This window comes from Apis mellifera, linkage group LG9 (genome assembly GCF_003254395.2).
Source record: "Apis mellifera strain DH4 linkage group LG9, Amel_HAv3.1, whole genome shotgun sequence".
NCBI classification, from domain to species: domain Eukaryota; kingdom Metazoa; phylum Arthropoda; class Insecta; order Hymenoptera; family Apidae; genus Apis; species Apis mellifera.
In genome coordinates, this window is record NC_037646.1 from 11,265,269 (window position 1) to 11,293,069 (window position 27,801).

At 37.5% G+C, this 27,801-nt stretch overlaps 3 protein-coding genes and 1 long non-coding RNA gene across 18 annotated transcripts in view; 3 read left to right on the forward strand and 1 right to left on the reverse strand.

The window, feature by feature from the left end:
* The first annotated feature begins 9,499 nt into the window (after positions 1-9,499).
* Positions 9,500-17,666, forward strand: LOC408988. Of its 4 annotated transcripts, none has more exons than XM_006567436.3 (9): positions 9,500-9,896; positions 10,580-10,716; positions 10,812-10,943; positions 11,017-11,097; positions 11,226-11,453; positions 12,187-12,390; positions 12,486-12,680; positions 12,752-14,067; positions 14,188-17,666. In XM_006567436.3, exons 2-9 carry the CDS (start codon positions 10,696-10,698, stop codon positions 14,795-14,797), a joined length of 2,787 nt encoding a protein of 928 aa, XP_006567499.1. In that variant the 5' UTR covers positions 9,500-9,896; positions 10,580-10,695; the 3' UTR covers positions 14,798-17,666. The 4 variants fall into 4 exon arrangements, with proteins under 4 accessions (XP_006567499.1, XP_392520.5, XP_016769497.1 ...); XM_392520.7 differs by having other exon boundaries at positions 10,583-10,716; XM_016914008.2 differs by lacking the exon at positions 9,500-9,896 and adding an exon at positions 10,187-10,462 and having other exon boundaries at positions 10,583-10,716.
* Positions 17,667-18,074: 408 nt separating this feature from the next.
* On the reverse strand, positions 18,075-20,588 carry LOC411299 (Golgi resident protein GCP60). The gene is made up of 4 exons (XM_394773.7): positions 20,275-20,588; positions 18,930-19,984; positions 18,739-18,798; positions 18,075-18,674 (listed from the first exon to the last, which is right to left on the reverse strand). Exons 1-4 carry the CDS (start codon positions 20,450-20,452, stop codon positions 18,573-18,575), a joined length of 1,395 nt encoding a protein of 464 aa, XP_394773.2. The 5' UTR covers positions 20,453-20,588; the 3' UTR covers positions 18,075-18,572.
* Positions 20,589-21,363: 775 nt separating this feature from the next.
* LOC411490 (probable beta-hexosaminidase fdl) overlaps positions 21,364-27,801 on the forward strand; it is a 34,538-nt gene continuing 28,100 nt past the window's right edge. For 3 of the 12 annotated variants that reach the window (XM_006567426.3, XM_006567427.3, XM_026442975.1), the window contains exons 1-2: positions 21,364-21,560; positions 21,697-21,827. In XM_006567426.3, coding sequence (XP_006567489.1) covers positions 21,512-21,560; positions 21,697-21,827 — 180 coding nt within the window. In that variant the 5' untranslated portion in view covers positions 21,364-21,511. Of the gene's footprint in view, positions 21,833-27,801 lie in introns of all 12 variants that reach the window. The other 9 variants (XM_394963.7, XM_016914009.2, XM_016914012.2 and 6 more) reach the window with 5 other exon arrangements.
* On the forward strand, positions 21,849-25,729 carry LOC107964977. Its single transcript, XR_001704247.2, has 2 exons — positions 21,849-22,449; positions 24,228-25,729. It is a non-coding gene; the product is annotated as an uncharacterized LOC107964977 (long non-coding RNA).

Genomic DNA, 27,801 nt, shown 5'->3' on the forward strand with positions numbered 1-27,801 from the left:
CGATTCACTAATCGCGCTTCACTGTTGTATAGCGCGATTAATTGATTGATTAAAAAAGAAGAAAAAAAAAAGAGAACACTGGCGGACATCTTATTATTCTATCGTTCAGACAGTTTTAAACTTAATTGTGATGTCTGATCGGACCTCTTTTCTTTTTTTTTTTATAATTGTCCGATGGGATGCGAAAGGCAATACTTCGGCTCGCGAGTAAACACGATTATACATTTAATGAGAATAAAATAACATTTCAATCGAACGATTCTTCGCAGATTCTTTTCATCATCATTCCCAAGGTGACATTGGCCAAGCGAACGTTGTTGTTCCACCGTTTCTTCGAGTGAAATTTGATAAATATAATTTGACGAAACAAAAATAAAAACAAACGTTAACGTTATAGAGGTCGAGCAAAGTTCTCTCCCTCTCTCTCTCTCTCTCTCGCAACGTAATTTTTACAAGCTCGCCCGATTGAAAAACAGCGAACACTTGCCTCGAGCCTCGATCGATATCAATATTATCTTCTCTCCAGCGAAACTTTAGCCGAACATAGCCGTTCTTATAATATAATCGTTGAACCTAGTAACACGTAGCGTGGTTTCGAATAAACTTAACCGATATCGCAATTTCCGTAATCCCAACGCAATCCGTTCCACCATTCGCTGATCACGGATCGATATTAATAATAGAACGTTCTAGAATGAAAAGAGAAACGGACGAAGGAAAGAGAGAAAGGAAAAAAAATTTTCGAAAATACGCGTCCGGTGGGTGGACAAATAAGCAGGAGATTTTTTCGAGGGAAGAGAGAATCGAGGGAGGAACGATTGGCAAGCGAGGATAGAGAGACTCGAGCCACTTAAATTTTCTGCTGCGATAGGGTCGCGGCTATAAATACAAAGTGCATGCATGCGCATTATTCGCGCTCCAACTTGCACCACCTTTTCATGGACAAGGCTAGGGGCGGCCAATGATTAGTCACAGTACACCGATCATCCTTCTCTTTCCGTTCGATTGCACGATGACTCCTCTCTCTTCCCCTCCCGCTTTGCGCGGCAACACACGAGCGCGGTTCTCTCGCGCGATCAACACAGCGCGTCGACACATCCTTGCTCTTGTCGCGAGACAACGGGCAACAGGCTGGTTCTGTTACGCGCGCGGGATAATTTCCTTCCCCATTTTCCACGATCGAATGACAGGTGAATTCGAATTGGTTCGCGGTGTATAAAGACGAAACACCGTTCTTTCGTCTTTAATCGTTTCGTTATTACGGGCAATTATAATAGTCGATATTTATAAAATATCACTGATGTATTACGTCTAAAATCTGCAAACTAAAATGCAATTGATACGATTATAATCTGGCTCTGCATAAGATGCTGCTGATATATTATAGGCGACTATAGTCGCTTTACATTCAACTAACACACTAATTATAGTCATTCTACATAAAATGTTAATATGTTATGGGTGAATATAGTTGCTCTGTATAAGATGCCATTATTATACTATAGGCGATTATAATCGCTTTACATAAAATATTAATAATACACTATAGGTGACTATAATCTGCAACTGATACATTAGCTATAGTCACTCTACATAAAATGCAACTGATACATTAACTATAGTCGTTCTATATAAAATGCCATTAATATACTATTGGCGATTATAGTCACTTTACATGCAACTTGATTATACTTTACACTAACTATAGTCGTTCTTCATAAAATGCCATTAATATACTATAAGTAACTATAATCGCTCTATAAATGCAACTGACACACTAATTATAGTCACTCTACATAAAATGCAACTGATACATTAACTATAGTCGTTCTATATAAAATGCCATTAATATACTATTGGCGATTATAGTCACTTTACATGCAACTTGATTATACTTTACACTAACTATAGTCGTTCTTCATAAAATGCCATTAATATACTATAAGTAACTATAATCGCTCTATAAATGCAACTGACACACTAATTATAGTCACTCTACATAAAATGCAACTGATACATTAACTATAGTCGTTCTATATAAAATGCCATTAATATACTATTGGCGATTATAGTCACTTTACATGCAACTGACTATACTTTACGCTAACTATAGTCGTTTTACATAAAATGCCACTAATATACTATAAGCAACTATAGTCGCTCTATAAATGCAATTGACACACTAACTATAGTCATTCTACATAAAATGCAACTGATACATTAATTATAGTTGTTCTATATAAAATACCATTAATATATTATTGGCGACTATAGTCGCTTTACATGCAACTGACTATACTTTATACTAATTATAGTCGTTCTTTATAAAATGCCATTAATATACTATAGGTAACTATAATCGCTCTATAAATGCAACTGATACACTAACTATAGTCACTCTACATAAAATGCAACTGATATATTAACTATAGTCATTCTATATAAAATGCCATTAATATATTATTGGCGACTATAATTGCTTTACATGCAACTGACTATACTTTACGCTAACTATAGTTTTACATTAATATACTATAAGCGACTATAGTCACTCTACATTACATGCAACTGACACACTAACTATATTTGCTCTACATAAAATGCCACTAATATACTATAAATGATTCTAGTCATTCTAGATAAAATACTGATACTATAGGCGACTATAATCTGCCACTGACATACTAACTATAGTCACTCTACATAAAATGCAACTGACACACTAATGAATGACTCTAGTCGTTCTAGATAAAATGCCATTGATATGTTATGGGCGACTATAATTGCTTTATATAAAATGCAACTGATATACTACTAACGACTATAGTCGCTCTGTATAAGATGCAACTACGGGCGTCTATAGTCACTTACTTTTTGCGTTCCAGCATAGGAGATCAAGTTATCGAAACTTTGTTTGCCACTGGAAGAGAACACACTGTATCTCACGAAAAAAAAATAGTAGCAAGATTTAAAGCCGAAAGTTTTAATTGGGAAGACGATGATCGTTCGAGTGCACCGAGAAAATCCGATTCAAACGTGGAAAGAATAGACGAAAAGATTGGGAGAGTGAAACAATCGGGTAATCTTATGCCTGATTCGCGTAATAAAATTTTGAATTTGGAAAAAAAGAAGGGAGAAAAAACTTATTTGTAGACCTAATACTTCTTCTGTTTTGCGCGAGAGGAGAATCGAGAAAAATTTCCCCCTCCCCCTTTTTTTATGCAATACGGAGAGAAAAAGCGGAGAGGAAAAGGAAAAACGTATGGATATATCCCCTTTTACATCACACTGCCAGAATCGTTAGTTCAATAATTCACGAGTTTAATCGATACCCCTCTGCGAATCGATCGTGAAATATTCATTCACGGGGTCTATGTATACGAAACGATGCTATCGATATTCGTGGAATGGAAGGGAAACGGTTCTCTGTTTGGAGTGAAAACTATTCGAGCGTGTAAAATTGGAAAATTCGTTTCGAAAAAAATTTCTCTTCTTCGAGCGCAGGAAATATCACCTATCATTTTTTTTTTCTTCCTTCTCCTTTCCCTCTCGAAAAGGAGGAGGAGATAAGTTGGAACGGGGGAAAAAGCTTCCAGCCAGGCCGAGTCCGTAGAGAGATACATACATACAGGTATATCTTGGCTGGACGAGGATGAAGAATTTGTTACGTAAATGAGTTCTTGACCAAGCATAGGCGCGTTATCGAGATTGAGTAGAGACCTCCTTCTCCCCTAATGATACCGGCCTAATTAAGTCTTGCATGATTTTAATCAACCCCCGACACGCTACGTGCCGAGCAGCGTTTAAACAATGTTCCCACCAGCGAAAGATAAAAAAGGGGATTGGCCTAAATACGCCGCCACTTTCACCACCAGATAATTAGTAACGGTTCTCGCAATCGGTTTATTCCATGTTTGGAAAAAAAAAAGAAAAAAAAAAAAAGTATTTATTTTTTTTTTTTCGAATATTATTATATTTTCGAATCGACGAGGAAAAGAGAAAAAATTGGTAAATCGAACGAACGTTCCGCTTCGTCGATGATCCTGTGACGTATTCGGAATCCTTGATACCGATCGTTATTCATACACCTACGAGGATTCGAGCTATAGAGAAAATGCGGTTTTGGCCGGGATCCAAAAAATTGGATTGGTATCTCGGTTGGCCCGCGTTCATACGTACCTATGTGTTTGGATAGAAACTCGTGGAGTTTCGAAAACCGCTTCCCTTCGTTTTTCCCTTCGTAAAAATGTTTGCAACTCTCTGCCGCTATACTATCGAAATCTATTCCATATACCTCGTGTTCAATATTTGTTTATTTTTTTTTTTCGGCAAAAAAATCGAATATCCGTCGCGTCATTTATTCCCTTCCATCGAAAGTTAAATTTTATTTGTTCGAGAGTTTATTTCTTTCTTCGTTTTCTAAATCGTCCTCTCGAACGTATTCGTAGCAATGTAAACACAAAGCTGCACGTTCGTTCCACTTCGTATCGTTGTGTATCGCGATAAAGCGAATAAGTCTCGTGTTGTGGTTGAGAGAAAAAACTACACGGTCGGAGAGGAGGGGAGAGGGAAAAGAGATAAGAAAGGAAATATTATTTTACGGGGAAACGAGGTTAATTGGCGTGCGATGTTTCTTTACAGTTGACACTTGCACAGTTTATTATACGCGGCTTTAACACGCGTTTCTTCCCTCCCCCTCCTAATATGCTCTTTTCTAGTTAATAGCGGCGCGCGTTTCACGTTGCACGGCGAACTTCCTACTACCAGACCTTTTCGTTGAAATCCGACACGTACCCTTGAAACGCTTCAAGAGCGCGAAACAATCTCTTCGTCGAAGAGAGCAGTTTCTACTTTTGAAACGTAGGAAAGTAGGGATTTCATACGTTTATTTTATACGAAGAAAATTAAAGAAGAGGAGAAGTAGAATTTTTAATTGACTCGAATAAATAATCGGGTGTTGTTTTGATTATCTCGTAATATATTAATTTCGAAACTCGACAAAAATTATCTTGAAACGATTTTATATCTATTTTATAAACAACGAGAAGAATCAAGATACCTTGTGAATCGCGTTATATTAAAATCACGGCGAATAAATTTTCTTTTTTTCTTTTTTTTTTTCAATAACGAAGCGTTAAATTCGATCGGGAGGAAAAAAAAAAAGAACAAGGACGTTGAAACGCTTCGATTTGACACTTGATATTTCCATGGTATAATTTATCCGGAGAAAAAGCTGGTTCGTAATGTCGGGAACCATGTCAACCAACCCCCCTTGTCGGCTTCTATTCTGTTTTTCCCGGGTGGGTGCTCTCCCACGGAGCTTGGGACGCGTTTCTTACGCCGGCTAAACGGCGCCTGAAGACCTACTTCCCGACGTTCAAGGATACTCTAGCCATTAAGCGAGAAACCCACGCCGAACGTCTCGCTTATCTTACGAAACCTCCGTTCTACCGTCGAAATTTTTTCTCCCTGTTTCTCAAATCGACACGATCAACCTAAGATTTACGAAATACAATTTCCGTTCGATCTTTAATATTTTTTAACATTTTTTTTTTTTTCTTTATGATTTTACGCATGTCGATACTATTGCGTCAAGATTTGTTTCTAATTCAGAAGAATTTCGTTCAACTTTGACTGTTCGAGTTTTACGTTCCAATTTCGTTTTTCATCGATTTCAACGAACGAAAGAATCAAAATCTCCGTGCAATTCGGGGATCGAAAAAAATCGAATCGAACTTTCGTTTCGAGATCGATTTTTCCAATCGTCTTCCCTCCAAGAGACGTAAAGGGAAGACGACACCTGTGCGCCGCGCGCAGGGGGGGGGGGATAATCCGAAGGATCGGGGCGTGGAAGAAGGGAAGAGGATTTCGAAGTTGTCGGAGCGCACATTTTCGGATGCATGCGCGCTCTCTCTCCCCGCTCTCCCATTATCTCAAATTGCAATCAATAGATAGGCGACGAGACGGCGCCGAAACGTGGCTTTGTTCAACGTGGTCGCAATACAAATAGTGGGTGTTCCAAAAGTCGCGCTACAAGGACCTCGTGCGTTACGTATCGCCATATGCCTCGACCGTCACGCGTGTCGTTTGCCCAACGTTTCGCTTCCCTCCGCGCGAGTTCTCCGACGCTTTCAAGTTAATTTAAAAATCGGGTTTATTTTGTGCCACGTCTTTTCTTCTCTCCAACGACAATAAACGTATATTAATAAACATATATTAATAAATATAAACGTTACAATTAACAATTAATAATCGAATTAAAATATTTATTACATCTCGTTAATAGGAATAAAGCGTCAAATCGAGTATATTTAATCGATCTCGCATTCGATCAAGGATTCTTTGAAGAAAAAAAGAAAGTTGGGAGAGAGTTTCGTTTTTCTTTCAAAATAATCGAGGGTGGAATTGACGTCTCGTTTTCCAAGGGAAATCGAGAGACGTGCTCCCCGCCTTTATGAATTCATTTCACCACGGCGAAGAAAGAAAAACGCGAGTCGCGGCGCTACGTAATTTAAATTTAATCTCGGCGGTTTTTCTTAAATTTGCTCGAAGGTTAGAGAATCGTACTTTTTTTGTTTAGGCTTCTTTTTGGCTTTACCTTTCGATTGTTTCGATAAACAATCGCGTCAAACGATTTAATTATCGAGAGACGAAGGAAGAGATTTTTGCAACCCTCGACCACGAATTTTCTTTTATATTTTCCCGCGAAAGATGAATATTAAAGAGAGATACAATGGATAAATTTTATATTTAAACTCTCGTAATTTTCACGCGTATTTCTCATTCTAGATTTATAATTTTCGAATTCTTTTTCATCGAATGGGCAAAATAGATTTAATTATTGCAATTTGTACAATCGTCCGCGACTTTCGAATTTTTCTCCGAGAGATGACTCTTTGATATTCTTTATCCTATTCTAGCTTCGTAATTTTCGAATTCTCTCTCATTAAAGATAAACGGTTTAATTATTGAAGGGTTGGAGGGGATTTATATATCCTCCACGACTTTTCTTTCGAATTTTTCTGCCAGAGATGAACATTAACGACAGATACAATGGACTAATGGAGATTCATTAGAATCATATTTAAATCTCTCTCTTAAATTTTTCTAATTTTCTTACGTAATTTTCAGATTTAATCTTCGATATTTCTCATCCTATCCACGATTTTTGTATTTTTCTACGAAAAATTTATACACAATGAATAAACACGATTAAGATCGTGAATTTCAATAATTGAACTTCCTTCCACGAAGAATCGAGTATATCATAATTTTCGCGTCATAAAAACTGCCGAGACTAAAAGCACTTTACTTTGCCATCTTCGATCTCCCTCATCCCATTAGGGGGAAACCATTCCAACCTCGTAACTTTCGAACTCTTTCTCTTTCTCTCTTTTTCTTTCTCTCCAACCCCTTTACGTCTCTCTTACATCTCCACAACCATGGAAACTGCGCCATTATCTCATCCCTCCAAAAATCCCCTCCACATCCAAATCCAAATCTAGAATCAAAAAAAAAAAAAGGGAGAAAAGAAAAAGAAAAATACACGTAAACAATTCTTATCTCGAAAATTATCTCGAAAAATCCACCCTCTCCCTTTTCAAATCCAAATCCAGAACCAAAAAAAAAAAGAAAAAAAAGAGGGAAAAGAAAAAGAAAAATATATGTTGACAATCCTCATCTCTGTAATTATCTCGAAAAATCCACCCCTCCCTCTCCAAATCCAGAACCGAAAGAAAAAAAAAAAGGAAGAAAAAAAAGAAAAATACACGTTAACAATTCTTATCACGGAAATTATCTCGAAAAATCCACCCTCTCCCTTTTCAAATCCAAATCCAGAACCAAAAAAAAAAAGAAAAAAAAGAGGGAAAAGAAAAAGAAAAATATATGTTGACAATCCTCATCTCTGTAATTATCTCGAAAAATCCACCCCTCCCTCTCCAAATCCAGAACCGAAAGAAAAAAAAAAAAGAAAAAAATACATGTTAACAATTTTTGTTAGAAAACTCATGGTGAAAAGGAATTGGCCGAAATTTTCGAATTCTCTCTTTTTCTTTTTCTTTAATCCCCTTACATCTCTCTTATATCTCCACAATCGTGGAAACTGCACCAAACTCTTAAAAAAACCCACTTTCTGAATCATTATCTCATCCTTCAAAAAATCCTCTCTTCCAAGTTTAAATCCAAAACCAAAAAAAAAAAAAAAAAGAAAAAAAAAGGGGAAAAGAAAAAGAAAAATACACGTTAACAATTCTTATCTCCAAAATTATCTCGAAAAATCTATTATTCTCCTCTTCAAGTCCAAATTCAGAACCAAAAAAAAAGGGCGAAAAAGAAAAAGAAAAATACATGTTAACAATAATTATCTCGAAAAATCCTTTCTCTCCAAATCCAAAACCGAAAGAAAAACAAAAAAAAAAATACATGTTAACAATCCTTGTTAGAAAACTCATGGTGAAGAGGAATTGGCCGAAATTTTCGAACTCTCTCTCTTTCTCTTTCTCTTTCTCTAATCCCCTTACATCTCTCTTATTTCTCCACAATCGTGGAAACTGCACCAAACTCTTAAAAAAACCCAGCCACTTTCTGAATCATTATCTCATCCCTCAAAAAATCTCCTTCCCCTTCAAGTCCAAATCCAAAACCAAAAAAAAAAAGGGAAAAAGAAAAAGAAAAATACACGTTAACAATTCTTATTTCGGAAATTATCTCGAAAAATTCACCTTACATCTCTCTTACATCTCCACAACCGTGAAAACTGCGCCATTATCTCATGCCTCAAAAAATCCCCTCCAAATCCAAATCCAAATCCAAATATAGAATCAAAAAAAAAAAAAAGGAGGAAAGAAAAAGAAAAATACACGTTAACAATTCTTATCTCGGAAATTATCTCGAAAAATTCACCCTCTTCCTTTTCAAATCCAAATCCAGAACCAAAAAAAAAAAAAAAAAGAAAAAAGGGGGGAAAAAAAAAAAATACAATTCTCGTTAAAAAAACTCGTAATTGAGAGGAATTGGCCGAAACTCTCTCTCTTTCTCTCTCTCCAATCCCCTTACATCTCTCTTACATCTCCACAACCGTGAAAACTGCGCCAAACCCTTAAGAAAACCCAGCCACTTTCTAAAACCATTATCTCATCCTTCAAAAAATCCCCTCCTCCAAATCTAAATCCAGAATCAAAAAAAAAGAAAAAAAAAAAAAAAAAAAAGAAAGAAAAAAAAAAAGGAGGGGAAAAGAAAAAAAAAATACACGCTAACAATCCTCGTTAGAAAACTCGTGGTCGAGAGGAATTGGAGGGCCGATCGTCGTCCTGGCTACGTAGGTAGGACGGGAGGTGAATGGATACGAAGACAAAGGCGGGCCACTGGAGGACGCAGGAACGCGGAAGCGAGCGCAGCCGCGGGGAACTGGGGAGGTCGGTGGGCGCCGACGCCGACGCGGGCGAGGGCCAGGAGGAGGGAGGGGAGGGGGCGCGCGCGACGAGGGGGAGACGCGGCGTCAGTAGAGATGCCGCGTCCGCGAGCAAAGCGTATCGACGACGGTGTCAGTTAGCCGTAGGGGTAGCATCGGGGTGGTTCCAGCCGAAACTACGGCTCCGACCGTCCTCCACTTCCGCTTCGCCCGTTTTCCACCATTTTTTTTTTCCATCATCCTTCGCCTCTCTCTCTCACTCTCTCTCTCTCTCTCTCTCTCCCTTCGATCGTTGTTCTTTCCATCATCGACGTGTGTATATATATATACACGTTTTGGCGACAATCCGTATTTTCGTCAAGGGAGGGAGGATATATTGGTGGTGGATCGAAGGTGGAAGGAAGAGAGAGGAGAGTGAGATGAGAGACGAGGAGCACGGGAAGGATGTCGAAGAGGAATCGAGAGGCGAGAACGAGAGAGAAACGTACGATAAGTAGATCGAGGCGATCGCTCGCTTCCCTTCCTTTTTTTGCTCTATAACCGCCCTCCCCGTACACCCGCGATCGATTTCATTCCCTCGCCTTGGGATAAACGATTCTTCGTGGTTCGAGCGGCTGCTAACCTTTGAGCGCGGTTAACAGCAAGGCAAACATCGTTACCTTAGCCAGGAGTGGGTTCTTCCTTGGCGATCGTTTCATTTGGGAGGAAAAACCTCTCGAGGTTTAAGGAGGGAGGGAGGGAGGGGAAATCGTTCGATTCGAACGCGATCGAGGAAAGGAAAACGCGATCGAGAGGTGGGCACGCGATGGATGGTAGATGGACCTAGGGGAGTAATTAGGCGCGAGGGGTTGAAAGGCGGGAACGATGACGATACTCTTCCTCCAGAGCTCGTGGAAAAAGGAGAGTCGCGAGAAACCGGGTGGTCCTTGGGATTCGCTGTAATTAGGATCGCCGTGTAACTTTGCAGTTGGCACTCGAGTAGCCAAGAGCGGGTCTCTGAATTTTTAATTTCAACTCGTACTCGCCGAACATTCTCTCAAAGAAGAATCCGTGCGTGCAACTTTCTCTTCCGAACATGATGCATCGTGTCCTTTGAGAAGAGAGAGATAAAAATTAATATTTCGAAAGTTTTCTCTTCGGATTCCGAATAAAATTCGATTTTTTCAGTAGAAAGAGCAGCACCGGGGAAATAGAGGAGACCGAAGAGCATTCGTGAGATGGGAAGATTTCAAGTTTGATCCGAGAACACGTCCGAAAAGTAACCTGGCTTAATCGTTTCAACGATGAATCGGGAAAACGAGGAAGTACGTTCAATTCCAATTTTCATAACTTTATTCGAAAAAGTAAACGTGCCGCGAAAGTGAAAGATTATCTGAACCGATGATATATGTCTGTGTAGCAGCGACCAGTCTCCCAAACTCTTTGCGGGGCGTTGCAAAAAGAACCGAATTGCAAATGTTTGGTGTTGTCTGTGTTGATATACGGATGTCTTGCCGCAGTGACGTGGTGTAGATGCGCGAATGTCACCAAGGTACGTCTTACGCTTCTTCCTTCGACCGAAGAAAAAAAAAAGAGGGATTTCTTGAATAATAATTCGTTCGTAGGTGATAATCAATTTCTCGACGTATCCGATTAAAAGCACGAGACATGTGTCCCCTTGCGACGATGGCTATATATACATCCCCGTAAGTAATCGCAAATTAAAAGTTAATTTCAAATTTTAATTCTTCGTTAAAAAATCGAGGAACGAATATTCTTTATATTATTTTGAAAATTATGAAAAGGAATTACGAATACGGAGATTGGTTTTCAGGTGGCTTTCATGGGGATGCTGTATCTGGTCTATCTGGTCGAGTGTTATCACTCGCCGATCAGAATCGATCTGTTACACGCGGAGAGCCAGGACAGCGTGTTGTCGAAGATAACGCAGTTGAAATTGGCGCAACCGACTATATGGTGGAAGGCTGTCTCCTACCATTACGTGCGGCGTAAACGACAAATTACCCGGTACAGAAACGGGGACAATTACACGACGACGCAGGTAACGCATAGCGCGCAACGTGCAACGCACATCTCGTAATCCAGACGAAAGGAAATCGCGGGATGGTAAATCGTTGATACGCGCGACCTCATATTCGTCGAGAGGAAAGATGGGACCATTCTCTCCTCTTTATCTTTTCTTTCGATCGAACGGGATCGAATTTTTCGAGATAAAATAATATATTGGGTTGTTCGGAACTCGCGCACCTTTAACGTCAAAATTGTCGAAACAAAATTTTGAAAATCAGTTTTCACACTGCTAATACATCTTTTCCATAAACTTCACATAACTTTTTTCTTGCCTGAACGGCATTCTCACTTTTTCGATAACAAAAATGTAAATGCTCTTTTTTTCTTTTATCTTGTTGTTATCACACACGAAAAATATAACGGAATCGAACGAATTTTTCTTATAAATCATGAAATGCCAATTCTCGAAATAATATAATAACACGGTTTAGAATGAAGTTGGCTGGATAAACGTTCGACTAGCGACACTCGTGTGAAGAAAACGAAATTACCTTCCAAATAACCCAATAATTTCCAGTCTAAAATGAAGTTGGTCGGATAAACTAGCGACACTTGTATGAAGAAAACGAAATTACTTTATGAACGACTCAATAATTTCTACTCGAGCACGAAGGAATGTAGTTTGACGCGATCGAATCGCGATGGCCCATCTGTCCTCCCTTTGTTCCACACTTCTCTCACGTTCTCTCTTTCTTCTTTTCCAGGTCTATTACGAGAGGATAAACACTCACGCCGCGACATCCTTCTATTATTACGACTACTGCGGGGTGAAAGACATCAGCAAGGAGTTGATCCTTGATCCAAAAGTGCCGATCACCAAGATCAATCTCAGCAAGGGATTCGCGTTTTCGAACATGAGATCGGCGACCGAATTCGAGGATGCCAGATCGAGATTCTTCGCCGAGCAAGTACGACACATTATTTCCATCGATCGAATTATATCTATCCGTACGAATTCCTTTCGACCATCGATAACCAAGTTCCCTACTTTTCCTCTCGCAAGGAATTGAGAGACGATTACATGGAGATGAGAGAGGGCCTGGATCTCGGATACAATCCGAATCCCACGACGCTTGTCGCCGTTCTCGGCAATCCTTGGTTCACCAATCGCTACGTGTACTGGTGTCTCAGCGCTCTGTTGCTCAGCTGGCCCCTGAGAGTGATCATAGAGTACAAAACACAATACGCCGATTATCAGGTGACTATCGACTATCGTTCTACGCAATATCCCCCCAATATCCCTTCTTTTCTCTCTCACCAAATCACCAGATCACCAAACTGTTCGGAATCAACTACGACACACCGAGCGGATGCGAGCCGATACACGCGTCCATGAGCCAGCAAACGATCAATCAACCGGGCTCTTACATGCTGGCCCCGAGCTACAGCGAGGCGCTTCTCATGGATCCAGCACCCGATCACCGTCCATCTTCGACGGAGGCCCAACAGGAGGAGGAGGCCATAACCGAGATGGTGCCGAGCTATTCGGAAGCGTTGCTCTATCGACGAGCGGATCAAAGCTGCGTCCTGGATCCCAACGAGGATTCGAATCGTCCAACGTCTTTCTTCGAGTGTTCCTGTCCGTGCCACGCGGCCTCCGTTCTCGAAACAGGCGCGCACGAGGAGGACGACGACGCGACCGGGCTGCCGTTGATGGGGACGGCGGCGCGCGTCGAGGCGCGTCCCCCCTCCACCTCGACTTGCAGGACGAGCGGCGATGCGGGAGACACTACGGCGAGCGGGAAGTGCGCGAGTTGTGGGAAATACTTGGTCGAGGCGCGGCTGGAAACCGCGGAGATGTGGTCGACGAGCGAGTGTACCATCTCGGGCTCGAGGAGAGGGTTCCAAAGCGTGAGAAGGGGGCCGAGAACGATGGCTACGGCGATGACCATGCCTCGTGACATGTCCGAGCCGAATCTCAGATCGAGGTCGGAATCGTTGGAGGCCGACACGAGATTCTTGAGATTGAACGGGCAGAGTTTGAGAAATATATTGGAGAGCGAGCAGGAGGAGGAGTTTGGCGGCGGTGGCGTCGAGGATGGGACGGGAGGGGCGGACGGGCGCGGTGAGGTGGTCGGTGGGCGGGGAAGGGAGGAGGGGAAGTTTCGATTGTCCCTTTGCTCCCTCGATGAAACGAATTCTCGGCCGTCGAGGATGGACGCGAGCAGGGGCGCTATACCCAAGAGGATATGCAATAATAGCGCGAGGAGCAGGGTGATCGCGAATCCCATGTCGGACGAGGGGGACGGATTCGCGGCAGATACGAACGCGTATTTCTGCCTAAAGTCGATTCTCAAGCAGAACAAACGAAGGTACACCCTGATCACGGCGAGGGAGCTTCAAAATTTCTCGGACGGGGAGGAGGAGGAGGAGGAGGACAGACGTTTGGAGAATCGGGCGTCGTATCACGAGGGTTGCGCCCTGACACGACCGGTCTTGCCCAAAACTAACGTCGGGGAGAAAATTTTCGATCTTTCGTTCTCGAGATCGAGGGAGAGCCTGGACGGGAAGGGAAGGAGGAGGAAACAATTGTTGGAGAACGAAGCGTCGACGGACGAGGAATCGAAGGAACGGGGGAGCAGCAGGTAAGTTTTCTCAAAGTTTTTCCAACGATTTTCCTCTTTTTTCGTTTCGAATTCCCGAATGGAACGAAATGGGACATGAATCGCGAGCAGCATCCTTCCGTACGATTCTGTTCGATTCAGAACTCTGATATTCGCGAGCCCGATACAAGAGGTCTGCCCGGGCGATCCTTTCGGAGGGAAGGACCTGGTTCGAACGCGGCAGGAAGTGGACTCGACCCCGACCGAGGAGGCGCCGAATCAGACAGTCCTCGGCCAGCTTGGACGATCCCTCGCGTGCGATCGAAGATCGTCCCGGCGCCGATTCCAAGATTGCCGCAGACAGCGTTACTCGGACACCTCTTGCCCCCCTTCCTTCTTTTCCTGCCCGCCCGATCGCCAGCATCCCTATCCGTACGCCTTCTCCGCGTCCACGGACGCGGTGGACGCGATACGGTTCACCGCCAAACAGAACCAAACTCGCGTGTACCGACACGGCACGTCGTTCCCCCCTTACGAGGGGGCGAAGGTGGAGGGGGGAACGAGCCGCGGCGAGAAATGCGCGGATCGAACGGTGGACGGGTCGTGCGGATCCTCGAGCAAGGGGGAATTGCAACGCTCGTTGACGGAGAGGCGAACGAGATCGGCGAGAAACGAGGCGAATTTCCGTCGAAGTTTCACAGGAAGAGTGGAGGATTACAGAGGGGAGAACAACAACAAATGGGCGAATCTGAATATGGAGACGTCGTTGTAACGAGAGAGATGGAAGGGAGATGAATTGAATTTGTAAATATCCGTCCTGCCACATTTTCAACATCCTGTACATACACCGTAATAAATGCGATTTTACACGGGCCCGCCTTCGCTTCAAGCGTGTCGTCTCGGAACGAAAGATCGATCGATATTTCTTTCCTTCTTTGTAGAGATAGAGAAAAAAACTTCGAGCGTGTAACGCCCGCGGTGTTGCCAATATCGCGCGTGTCATTTTTAAAGAAAATAACTCTTCTCTAAACGTCGTGGTAAAATTTATAATTGAGCCAGCGTCAATTATACGACGGGGTTATATATATATATATATATATATATATATGCGTCGTCAGATTTGAGGAGAGATTTTAAAAGGGAAAGAAATATGAGGACGAATAAAGGATTTTTAATCGATTGTATTAAACGATAACACGTTTGTGCCGATGTTCGTGGAGTTTCGATTCGATCCATTATTCTATAATCCTTCTCGAATAATAAGGTATTTCGGTCCTTGTTTCGATAGGATGATATTAAACTAATAATTCCTCGTTACGTAAAGTAACGAAGGGGATAATATCGAGATAGGTAAATATTTCGACTGAATATATGTATTTCGAAAGAGGGCGCCCTATCACTCGAGAACATTCCAAAGCGTGAAGCGCAAAAACAATTCGTGAATAAATGCAATCGTTCGTAAAGAGAACTTTCGCTCAAATATAAACGAAGAAAATACGTAGATTTTACAAGCAAAATAGAAATAAAAAATCGAAAAGAAAAAATCCGTTCCGAAAAACGATTGAAAGTCTTCGCTTCTCCGTGCAAATAAAATTACGAAAAAAAGAAAAAAAAATATATATAAGTATATATACGTATATATATATATTTTTGTCTACACGTTTGCTCGCTGCAACAGAGAAGAAAGAAGCTGTGCGTAATTCTGATCGTTTTTACCGGTCTCTCGATATTTTTATCGAGAACTTTGTAATTATCACACGATATATATATATACATACATGCATACATACATACATACATACATACATATATGCATACATATATAATTATTATAATATTAACACGAGGAAACAAAACGCATTGTTAATGCTTTTAGGAGGATATTTTTCATATACTTGAATAATGTGTATCGATGCCAATTGCTGATCGTGATAATCATTAATAGAAATTATTATATATTAAAGAAAAAAAAAAATTAAAGATTGTGGTATAATTAGGATTCTAAAAAAAGAAACGAATGTTTTTTCTATTCAATTTATGGATGGAAGATTCGTTCCATTCTTTGCGAATTATGAATTAAAAAATTATTAATGTTAATAAAAAGTATTATTTGATACTTACTAATTGCTAATTGGTAGAAAAACCATTAATAATCTTAATTATACCACGATAATTTTTAATCTAGTAAATTAATTGGGATTTTGAAATCTGTAATATATACATGTGTGTGTACGTGTAATTTTACACGATTATTCGCCGTCGACGGAAAGCAAAGTTAATTAAGTGCTACTTATCGCGATCTATTCAATATTAACTAAATCATTTGATAGAAAGGTGGACAATTTTTTCTTCGAAATACGACTTCTTTCGAAGTAATAAGAAAGGGATAGATAGAAAATATTATATACGGTTATACAAATTTCTGTTTCTAGATATGTAATTTTATCGTTTATTAGTCAAAAAAAAAAAAAAAACGTTTATTCGAATGGATTGAAAATTCATTAATGCGTCGTAAGTATATATACAATAAGAAAATTCATCGTATTTGTATTTACCAATTCTGGTTGTTAAATCGGGAGAAAAACGACGAAATTTTATCCACAGCCATAGAATTCTTGTCCAAGTAACAAAATCTTCCATAAAACTGTAAAAGTTTCCACGAAATCACGATATTTTTTCCGACTTTTGACACTTCCGAATCACACGATGTACGCACATTCGCATTTCAAACTATTAAACGAGAATCGTAAGCGCGATTCGATAATCGCAAGTAGTAGAACTCGCCGCCATTTTAGCGCGAAATTCAAACGAACGAAAGCATAGCTGAATCGCCGTAGAAAATAGGCTTGTCGCAACTTGTTGAATCGACGATCGACGAAGCATGTGATAATTGATTTCGATATTCATGATATGTAAATGTTAAGGCATCTCAGGATAACGCGTGTAATTACTTTTCAAGTTATTAATATAAACAACGTATGACAAATTTTTTGCTCCGCATACGGTAGAACGTTCGATAAGCACATCTGACCAAAATCAACCGTAAAGAGGCACTTTCCATAGCAAACAGTATTACAACTAAGTAAGTATTATAACTATTAAACACAAAATATTTAAAAAAAAGAGTTGCATTTTTTGCAATTTGATATGATAAAATAAAAATATAAAAATAAAATTAATAATTAACGGCGAGTTAAATCACATCGTAGTAATTTTAATGATAAATGATTTTATTTAATAGGATGCACATTGACTAGCATCAAAATTGAATTGTTACAATTTGAAAGTGTCTCTTACAACGAACTACTCTAGCCTTCAACGTTTATAAAATTCATCGATCCATAGTTTTAATAGTGGCAGATCTAGGCTTTAAGATAATCGACGAAAAATATGTGAATAAACATTGATTACATAAGTGCATAAGAATAATCGAATCGTGTTTATCCCTAAACACGAATCGAAATTTACTTCGTTTACAAATCGAATAAAAAAATATATAAAATATTTCGATTAAAAGAATAATACGAAAATTTGGCTACCACGAAATTATATGCCAATAAGAGTACATTTTCAGATTATTGCTTGATGTTGATGCGAATAACATGCGATAATTCGTAATTAAAAAAAAAAAAAAAGAGGTGTAACACAATTCTCATTGCCGTACAATATTTAAGAACAAAAACATACTCATGCCGTCTCAAAAAGTGCTCTTCTAAATAAAAAAAAATTGTTTAATATACGGCGAATTGTCCATTATTGCGATAATTGAGAACGTGTTTATATGCGATACATACACGCATATTCGTTTGCGTAAGAAGCCTGTAATTATATACTGCTACGTATGTAACTATTATAATTATTATTAACGACGATATACAATTCATTCTTGTAAAAACAAAAAAAAAAAAAAAAAAACAAACGTTATGATTATGGTACAATAAACGTTAACACAAAAAAAAAAAAAAAATTTATTTCGTCAAAGTATTTGCAATTTTTGATTAATTTTTCACGTATAAAAAATTACGACAAGGAAAAGTAAAATACTGGAATGTTTTGATTTCAATGTATTTTTCTAAAACGTAGGATAATATTAATAAAAGTATAAGATACAGATACGAGTGAGATAATAACAAAAACAGATTAAAATCTTTACCATAAGAAAACAATTATTATGCACGAAGTCACCGATACATTACTGGCATAATATACAATCGAATATGACACTAATATATCGGTTTACTTTTTATACATTTCGTTTTTTTTTTTTTTTTCCTCATTTTTACAAACATCAACAGGAAAGGGAATAGGAACCTTTCTTTTATACTTGTGCCCATTTTGCTTGCCACATTAAACAATAAAGTGTCTTTACATAACTATAATAATGTATATTTGTTTTCGTTTTGCAAACACTTGGTTTTGTGAACAGAAATAATAGATAGGACTCTTCATTTAGTCGGACTAGCAATATCGGCAAAACATCGTATCAGGCTAGTTCTCAACAATTGTACGATCAGTGAATTGCAGTGGCTTTTCTTTTCTTAATAAAGCTAATTTTGCACATAACCACTTTGTGTATAATAGACTCGATAATAAAGCGTTTTACTTCGCCAAAGTGAATATGAATTATCAAATTTAAGAAGATATACACCCTGTAACGAATAAATATATAACAACATATGATAATTTACAAATATGTTGAATAATATTATTTACCTGTCCTGGATATCTATGACTTCCTGCATAGATTTCATCTTGCGAATCTCTCCTAAAAGTCTGTAAAAATATTATATGTATAGCATAAAAATATTATTAATATAAAAATAGTTATATTTCTCTTTTATCTTATTATCACTATTAGAAGAGATACTATTAGAAGAGAAGATAATGATACATGATACACTTACAGGTACCACCATACTTGTAGGTGGTGGCGATGGTTTATAATCAGATGGAATGGAACCATTTGCTATTCCACTTTCTAAATCATCTCTTGTTTCATAATCATCATCCTCCTCATCCTCATCCTCAGACTCGCTAATATGTACCGATACTTGATTGGTTTCCGGTTTTGACCATTCAAAGAACACTCCAAAACCAATGTCATAGTTATCTGTTGCAAATTCCCAAAACAAATAAGAGCCATCTTCATGCGTTGGTACTCTAACTGTTACTGTTTCTCCATGTCCAACCTTAATAACTGCATCGCTATCTTCTCTCCTAATAGTATTTTTAAATTCTTCTACACCCCCTCTAGTCCACATTTCTGGTGGAGCTATAGGTGGATAATCTTGCAAATCATCAGAATCTTCCTCGTTTAATTGAGCTGTTTCGCTTGTTTCTTTCTCTTCTTCCTTTTCAGTATTTTCTATAGTGGCAGTGGTCATTTCTGGGGTTTGATCTTCTATGAGTAACTGATTCTGACGCAATTGTTGCATATATTGATGATAATGTTGTTCTTGTAACTGCCTTATTAGTACACCTTGTTGCTCTGGATTTCCAGGATATTGTTGTTCTGCATACATTTTAAATTGATAATACGTTTGTTGATTTAAGGCATCTTGAATTTGTCTCCTTTGAATTTCTTCCTTTAATCTTGCTTCTTCCTCTTTCTTTTTTTGTTCATTTAATTCTTGTAATCTTCTTTCTTCTTCTAATTTCTTTGCTTCTTCCTCTTTCTTCAGTCGCAATTTCTCCTCAATATCTCTTTTTTGTGCTTCTACAACTGTTCTAAATAATGGACATAATTTATCTAACAAAACTATAAATCCTTCCATTGCTTGTTCCTTAGATATATCTCCTAGATTTTGCCATGCCAATCGTCTATCCTTTCCAATTACATCCAACACACCCAAAGGTGGTGCATTTTCTGCAGTACATTTCCCATGTGTTACTTGTTGAGTAAAAGCCACTAGTTTTAATTTGTCTTCATAAGACAAATGGACAGCTTTACCCTCCTTCTCTATAATTATCACACAATTTGCATAAATTATTATCAATTATATCAATATTAAAATAATTAATTTTTATCTACTTATTACTTTCAATCAATAAAAAGAAAATAAAAGTACACAAAATCAACACAATGATCATTAGTAAAATTTTCATGTATTCAATATTTTAATGTGTTGGCAATATATCATATAACAATGTAATAACGCGTATAAATAGGGACATGTCATTTTTCTAATATTAATTTAAAGAAATGAATAACGAAACTATTCTAATAAACTGTCAATATAATTGATTTACCTTTGTAGAAATTAACTGCAATTTTGTATAATTCTTTAGTTTCGAAACCCCATAATCGAGGTACCAGTTTCTTTCCATTTTCGCTATCATCCTCGTTTTTCGTTGATTCCTCTCCTGATATCGTCAATTTCTCGATTTTCTTTCCTACTGAGAAAATGTCACCATTGGTGCCCGCCATTTGCAATTGCACTGACACGTCAAATACTGTTGTTAGAACTGCCCTAACCTTCTATTTTTGACAGCACACCGCAATGGAAACATTTCTAAAATTTTTGTGAAAATCATGCAACGAGAAAAGTACTGTATTCGCAAATATATCATCATGCAGTACTATTTTTACAATAGCATTTATATATATATATATATACATACTATATACACATACACACACACACACATATATATATATACATACAACATTAATAATTCAAATTCTTATGTGGATCAATTGTCGTATCTTAAGATACGTCGAATAATACTGACTAGAAGTTAATAGAAAACAGAATGATTTTTAAAAATAGATTTAAATTTTTTTCGTAATACTAGTGGAAAAAATTCGAATTGAAATAGATTAAATTGTTCACAGAATTCATTTTTAAATTGTTGACTTTTTTAATATCCAATTTTTAATTCGAAACAAAATTTTCGCGGTTAATTCAAATTAATTTAATCGCGATTAATTTCAATGATTTGAAATTTATTTTACTCCTTTACTATCAAATTGAAAGAGTCTTAAAATTTTTAATATTCTAAAATTTGAAAAAAAAGATAATTAATTTTTTATAGATAAAACATCTCACTAACTAATTTTTACTTAATATCCTTTCACGACTTTTCTTAAAATAAAACTTCATAATATCGTAATAATGTTATAAGATAAAAAGAGAATAACTTTCCATTTAAAAAAATTAATTTGACCTTCAAGTTGCTCTCACTATTTCACCTACGTAAAAATTAACGAACATGTATATTTCGTTATATACTCTTTCCTCATTCACCGGTCGATGGTTCAATTAAAATCCACCGACGTTGCTACTAGTTCCATTCCCTATCTGCAGATGTCTCTGGATTCGGGAGCAACATGTTTAGTCGGCGACCGAGTGTCGCGAGTGTAGTTCGTTAGTGTAGCGAGTTGGTTATCTTTTAGCGTGCGAAGCGTAATGTAGAGGCGCGGGAGAGGCAAAAGCGTACGGACGCTTTCGATTCCGTGGGAGATCTCGTCAGACCTGGCGGACAGATGCGTGCGAGGCGAAGTACACTTCAGCGGCTTCAGTGTGCCACTGATTGTGAGTAGAAAAGCTTAGTGAGCGCGCGCGCGCGTGCGAGCGGCAAATTGTGTGGATCTTTTTCGTGTTTTTTTCGACATGGCAGGGATATACCGTTATCCATGAACGTTTCTCCATCTCAATGCCTCCCCTAAAGGTGTACACATCGAAGGGTATTCCCTAAACACTGAACTGAGATCGATCAAGAGGGGAACCGGTACATGGAAGTTTCCTCGTAGGGAGAACAACGCGGATACAACAACCGGAGAAGCGATCCTGCAGAGCAAGGTTAGGTGAGTACTCTCTTGATCCGGCATTGTTTTAATCGCGTGGTACGCCGCGTTTTACGCGTTCCTCCCGCTGCATCGATTTTCGACCTCGTACACCAGCCACATTTTTGTCCTGTCAACCCCTAGTCGATCCGTTTTTATTAGTTTGTTGTGTTTTGTCGCACTATGGTCAAACGTTCGTCCGTGCGGCGTACATATATATATATATATATATATATACATTACAAAAGCGTAATATATTTACATGCCATACCACCGTATATTGACACTTAGGTGTGTACACTTTGAGGGACACAGGTGAATGGAAAGGACTCTCTAGTAGTAGTATGCTGTGCGAGAAATTCTCTAGAAAACGTGACGTGATGGTTCAGTGGGACGCGATCGCTTCGAAGGAAGAATTGATCGACTCGCATTGCAGTCGCTGTCGCCACTGACACTTTAATAAATCTGCGGACCTTTAAAGGTTTAAAGGCTTGACGCTAATCGATGTTTAAATGCAACGTGATTACCGCTAATCTGTTTAGAGTATTGCAAAAGATTCGAATGAAATCTTGATACACGCGCATAAACGTGCTTCTTGTTTCTTTTTACGTTGTGTATTATTTTACATCATTTCAAAGGTATTTAACATTTCAATCTCTTATTAATAATTGTTAATTTTTCCACGCCAAACGAGGCGTGGAAAATACAGAATTCACAAAACGGTTGTTAAACTTATTGTCTTCATTTTTTCCTCTCTTTAATCTTTTTCTTTTTTTTCTTTTTTTTTTTTTTATCTCGTTAACGTTTCTATTAGAATAAAAAATCGCGGATTCCGTTTTTAATCATCTTATAATTTTTTAATAGCAACTTTCCCGTTCCATGTTTCTTCATCTATGTATCATTAAGCTGCGTTTTTAATTATTTTCGTCTGTAGAGAGTAACGTAGACCGAATTTCGAAATTTTTATCTCTTTTTGAATAAATTTAAATTTAAAGAAGAACGAAGGGGAAGGAGAAGCTCGTTACTTCCATCTAGTCACGGGTTTTTCGTTTTCCTAAAAACGATTCCATTGTATTTCACATCGAAATCCAGGAACACGAATCCTTTGTTAATATTTACGAGGCACGTAATTACGCCGGATCGGCCGAATTTCATTTAGTTCGGATTAATATTATCTGCGTTGAAATTAGAATTTTCCACTTTTCGAGTTTCGATCGTTTCGATATATCTGATCTGCTCGATTTCATGATTTTATTCCGTTTTAAATCCTATGGAAAACGAAATTGTGGAGAAAGAGAAAGTTTAAAAAAAAAAGAAACGGTATTCGTATATTTCCAAAAATTTAAAAATCAAACATTTTTGAAAAAATATAAAAACATAAGAAAATATGGTTTCGTTGTGATCTCGTTTAGAAAATAATTTTAAGAGATTTAAAAATTCAAAAACTATTTATAATAATTTTTTGCTTTAAATTTTCCATTTTTAAATGAGATTTAAAGACTTTGAAGAAGATAAAAAAAAAAATTTATTTAACAATTCGAACGTCATACATCTTTTTTTTTTTCGATGCTTTCATTATTATTTAATTAATAAACTCATAACACGATACCGACAAGTGATAGTTAATTCAATTTAGACGTGGTACAAAATCTAGGTTAGTTCCAGATTAGAATTAAATTAAAATTAAATTAAACCACTAACAGGAACAAACTTGTTGTAACGTTTTATTAGGAAATTTGAAGAAATAATTTCTTTTTATCGATAAATTCATCGTCAATTATCTTCTTTAACGACAATAAAATTCAAATTAAAATTCCATTCGTATTTCTTTTTCGTCCCGAATTATCGAATATTAAATTCTAAACACATCGATATAAAATAATCGATGAAAAAAATAACATGTTTTGATATCTTTGATACCAATCTATATCATATATTTAATATTATGTAATATATATCTCTTTAATACAAGGAATGATAGAAGTTTGCAATTTGCAAGCTTTTCGTCGGTATCGGTGTATCTATATTTAGCCGAGGGCGTATTTCATAACCAGGTCCTCAAGTTTTGTAGGGCAAGCATCAGAATATACCTATAGCTCGGCCCGTTTAATCGAGTTTGATCTCCCTGGCCAGAGTCATCTTCCATTTACCAACTAACGCGCCATCGTGATTATCTACAAATTTATCTTTCTTCCTTCCTTTCTTTCTCTCTCTCTCTCTCTCTTTCTTTTCTTTTCTCCCCTGTTACCTGCTATCGGTAACAGACAAAAATCGATTTTTTCGTTCCATTGAATCGACTTTGAAAAAAGTTTGATTTCTCTGATGATCTTTTTTTTTTTTTTTTCTTTGTCACCTCTCAAGAATATAAGTTTGGAATAACTTAGAAAAAGATTCTATTTTTCTGTTTTATGTATAGTGGACATTGTATCAGCAGTCCTTTCACATTGTTCGAGATACACGTACGTGGGTACAGGGAAGCTCGGGGAAACTAGGCCAGGCTGGACTTCCTTTCCCGTTGAATACGTAGAAAATTCGCAAAGGAAAAATGATATATATAAATATATATATATGTAGCTTCTTATGATTCCATCGAAAAATGAGTTCTCGTTGCGTATCCCGGGGAAAAATCTCCGGGAGAAAATAGAACTTTCTCTCAAAAATATACACTTGGGAATGTATGATTGATTTTAAGATTTAAAATTAAATTTTATAACACGGAAACGGAATATATATAAAATTATCTCGTCGAGCTAAAATAGTACATCCTGTTAAAATTATCAATCATACGAACGTAATAATATTCTGGGAAATGAAGGAATCGTTTCGAACATTTAATAATAATCGTTACATTATCGATCGAGAAATGGAGATAAGAAATAATTCGGATGGGATGAAGAAGACGCATAGAAGAGAGAGAGATAGGAAGATTATTATAGAACGAGCGTCGAAGAGAGGAGACGATCGGATTGGACGTTCTCGTAATTGTTGTTGGCCACCCACGCAATGTAGATCCACGCACAAGGAAGCTGGCCGTGCGATGAGTTGCACAATTTAATAAGCGTCGTTCAAGGTTTCGGGGGCAATGAAATCGAGCGCGGTATCGGAAGAACGTACTTGGCCGAATTTATCGAACAAAGCGTGTTTCCACGATAAAGTCCAAAGGCAGCGAAAACTTGGTTAACAGCGAAGATAAATAGCGGTAATAAGCTTTATTTATCGTTGTTTGCACGAAGTTCGATCGATCCGTTTCTCTTCCCCCTCCCCCTCCCATTTTCTTTCTTTTTAGAAGGAACCAATTTATTTCGTGACATTATTTATGAAATACGATGATCGATCGGAGAGAAAGTGAGAAATATTTAAATCGTTAACTAGTATTGATGTATAACGCAACTTTTTATAATCTTCGCAATTGCATATATTAATAACGATGTTTTTTTTTTACTTTAATTCTTCGTGAAATAGGCGATCGATCCGAAAAGTAAGAAATAAAATAATTTAAATATATGAATAACGGATAGGCTGAATCGGTTAAACTTTTCGAATCTTTGATCATAAAGCAACTATTTACTTTTTTTTAAATCTTCTTCGTTTTTTTTTTTTCTTGTCCAATTATATATAAATAAGTTTAAAAGTTTATCGTTATTTTGATAAATATACGGCAAGAACAAATCGTTCGACGAGGATTTAACGGCCATAAAATCGCTTTTTATTTTATTGTCCAATTAATATTTCTTCCCGCGTTTCCTTTTTTTTTTTTTTTTTTTTGAAATTCAAGCATCGAAATTCAATCGTTCATTTTTGGCTTCGGTTTTATCGTTCGGATGATTTTTCACGATCGTTTAGAATTATTCGTTTAACTTTCGTAATTCGTTAAACTTTTAATAAAAAAAAAAAAAAAAAGAAATTTCAAACAGGAAACTTAAAATAGATTAATAACAAATGAGATATTATTATTACGTAGTACGCGTGTAATTAATTTTATAGTTGTAGTTATCGTGTCGTATTTTTGTTTTTTTCTTTTCTTTTCTTTCCTTGCTCCAGAATTAATAATCTGCGTCGAACGATTTCGATAAAGGCAAATTTGTTGAATTTATCGTCCTATTATTTCACGAAAATTTCACGCCGTAATTTAATGCCGTTATTAATTTGTAATTTATCGTCACGCGTGTCGTTCCTTCGTTACAAAAACTTTCGTTGCAACTTTTATTTTCCTTTAAAGAATCGTTCGATTAAAGGACGAATAAAAATAGCTTTATTCTCTGTTATTCAATTTATCAATTTTGGATTTTATCTCGCTTTGGTGGGGAGATTATAAGGATTAGATAGATTAAAGATAGAATTTTTCTTTTCTGAGGATAAAAAAAAGATGGAATAATCTCTGTTATTGGATTAAAAAAAGAGAGAGAGGAAAGAAAGAAAGAAAGAGAAGAATTAAATGGCGTTTGCTTCGGAATAATATAATAATTACGACACTCTGATGCTCTTTGTTGAGCCGCTTTCACCGGTTTCGAGGACATACGCGACGAGGAAACGACTCGAGACGATCTTGGCTCGCCTCTGCCATTGTCTTTCCCGCCGCTACTGCTGCTCGTGGATCGGTTATTTGTTCAAGCAACTCGCCTATCTGAACCGAAATGGAACGAGTTCCTTATCCGAGTCGTGAGCGGAACGTAAAAAAAAAAAAAATTTAATTTGTTCCTCCCTCTCTCTCTCTCTTTACAATTCAAAATAAAATTCGAGGCAAACAATAATAATTCTCGAGAAATATTAATGTAAAACAAAAAAGAAGAAAAACGAATCTCACTTTAAGTGAGCGTCTTAACGTCCTTTCGAGATCGCGAGCGATTTCATTACTCTGCAAAAACTTGTTGAAGAAAAACGTTCGCACCACGGCGCATGCGCGCGACCGTTGAATTCAACTCGCTAGGCGAAGTTAGTCGACGCTATTCGATGCCCCTTTAAAACCGAAAATATCCTATTAACCTTAAACGGGTAGGGGAAAAGGGAGGGAAGACTTTGAAAAAACGAAAGCTGGTCTTCCCTTACGTTGTAAAACACGCGATTATCCTGTCGTGGAACGGTGTCGACGAGCGGATAATAAAATATCCGTGCCACCGTAGAAAAGGAAGGAGACAGAGATCGATCGAGACAGAGATATATATATATGTATACACATAAACTGTTCCTGTTTATAGAATAACACAGAGGAATTTAAGAGCGAGCGAGAACGGGTCACTAGTTTCGAGCTTCTTATCGAGTATTCTTCCAGTCAACAGGTCTCGTTCTCGTTAAAAATCCAACCACGGAATATATACGTCGAATTATTGTTAAATTTTGGTCTGATCGTTCGATAGGATATTCGAGGGAGAGTTATACGATTTCGTTTCTTCGGATATCTCGATGCTCGTCGATTAAAAAAGAAACGGGCGTGAAACGATATTTTATTATCGGCGGAAATCGTCGAGGATCGTTTCCATCTCTTCTTCGTCTTCTTCTTTTTCGCTCATCGCTCGAGGCGATGGAAAAATGAAAACCGCGAGATTTTTTTATTTTTATCTCTTATCTCCAACTTTCCAACTTTCGAACGAAAAAATGGTTTTCGTCCACTATCGTATCCGAATGATAACCGGAGTGAAATTAAAACAAACAATGATAAGGTTATCGTATAATGTAGAAATCGTGTCTAGCCCGTATATATTATCAAATACTTTTATTGGTTAGTTACGTCACGTTTCTTATATTATGTTACACAAATTATTATGTTACACTAATTAGTTATTATATTGAATTAATTGATGTAATAAATGGAAAGAGTTTTTATTTATGTGGAAAAAAAAATATTCGTGGTTTACGATAAGAGGAATTGATAAGAGCGAACTAAGGATAAACCGAGATAACGTTTCCTTTCGATGTTGTGCATCAATGGAATGATTTCTCGTATACGTGGTATTTTTTTTTTTTTTCAAAATAATTAAAATTGAGAAAAAAAA

Excerpts from the sequence above, each read along its gene's own strand:
- LOC411299 (XM_394773.7), bottom strand. The coding sequence starts at position 20,452 with ATGGCGGGCACCAATGGTGACATTTTCTCAGTAGGAAAGAAAATCGAG. Across the intron at positions 18,799-18,929 it reads CTACAAGTATGGTGGTACCT|ACTTTTAGGAGAGATTCGCA; the intron begins GTAAGTGTATCA and ends ATATTTTTACAG. Across the intron at positions 18,675-18,738 it reads GTCATAGATATCCAGGACAG|GGTGTATATCTTCTTAAATT; the intron begins GTAAATAATATT and ends TATTCGTTACAG.
- LOC408988 (XM_006567436.3), top strand. The coding sequence starts at position 10,696 with ATGAATCGGGAAAACGAGGAA. Across the intron at positions 10,944-11,016 it reads GATGCGCGAATGTCACCAAG|GTGATAATCAATTTCTCGAC; the intron begins GTACGTCTTACG and ends ATTCGTTCGTAG. Across the intron at positions 12,391-12,485 it reads CGAGATTCTTCGCCGAGCAA|GAATTGAGAGACGATTACAT; the intron begins GTACGACACATT and ends TCCTCTCGCAAG.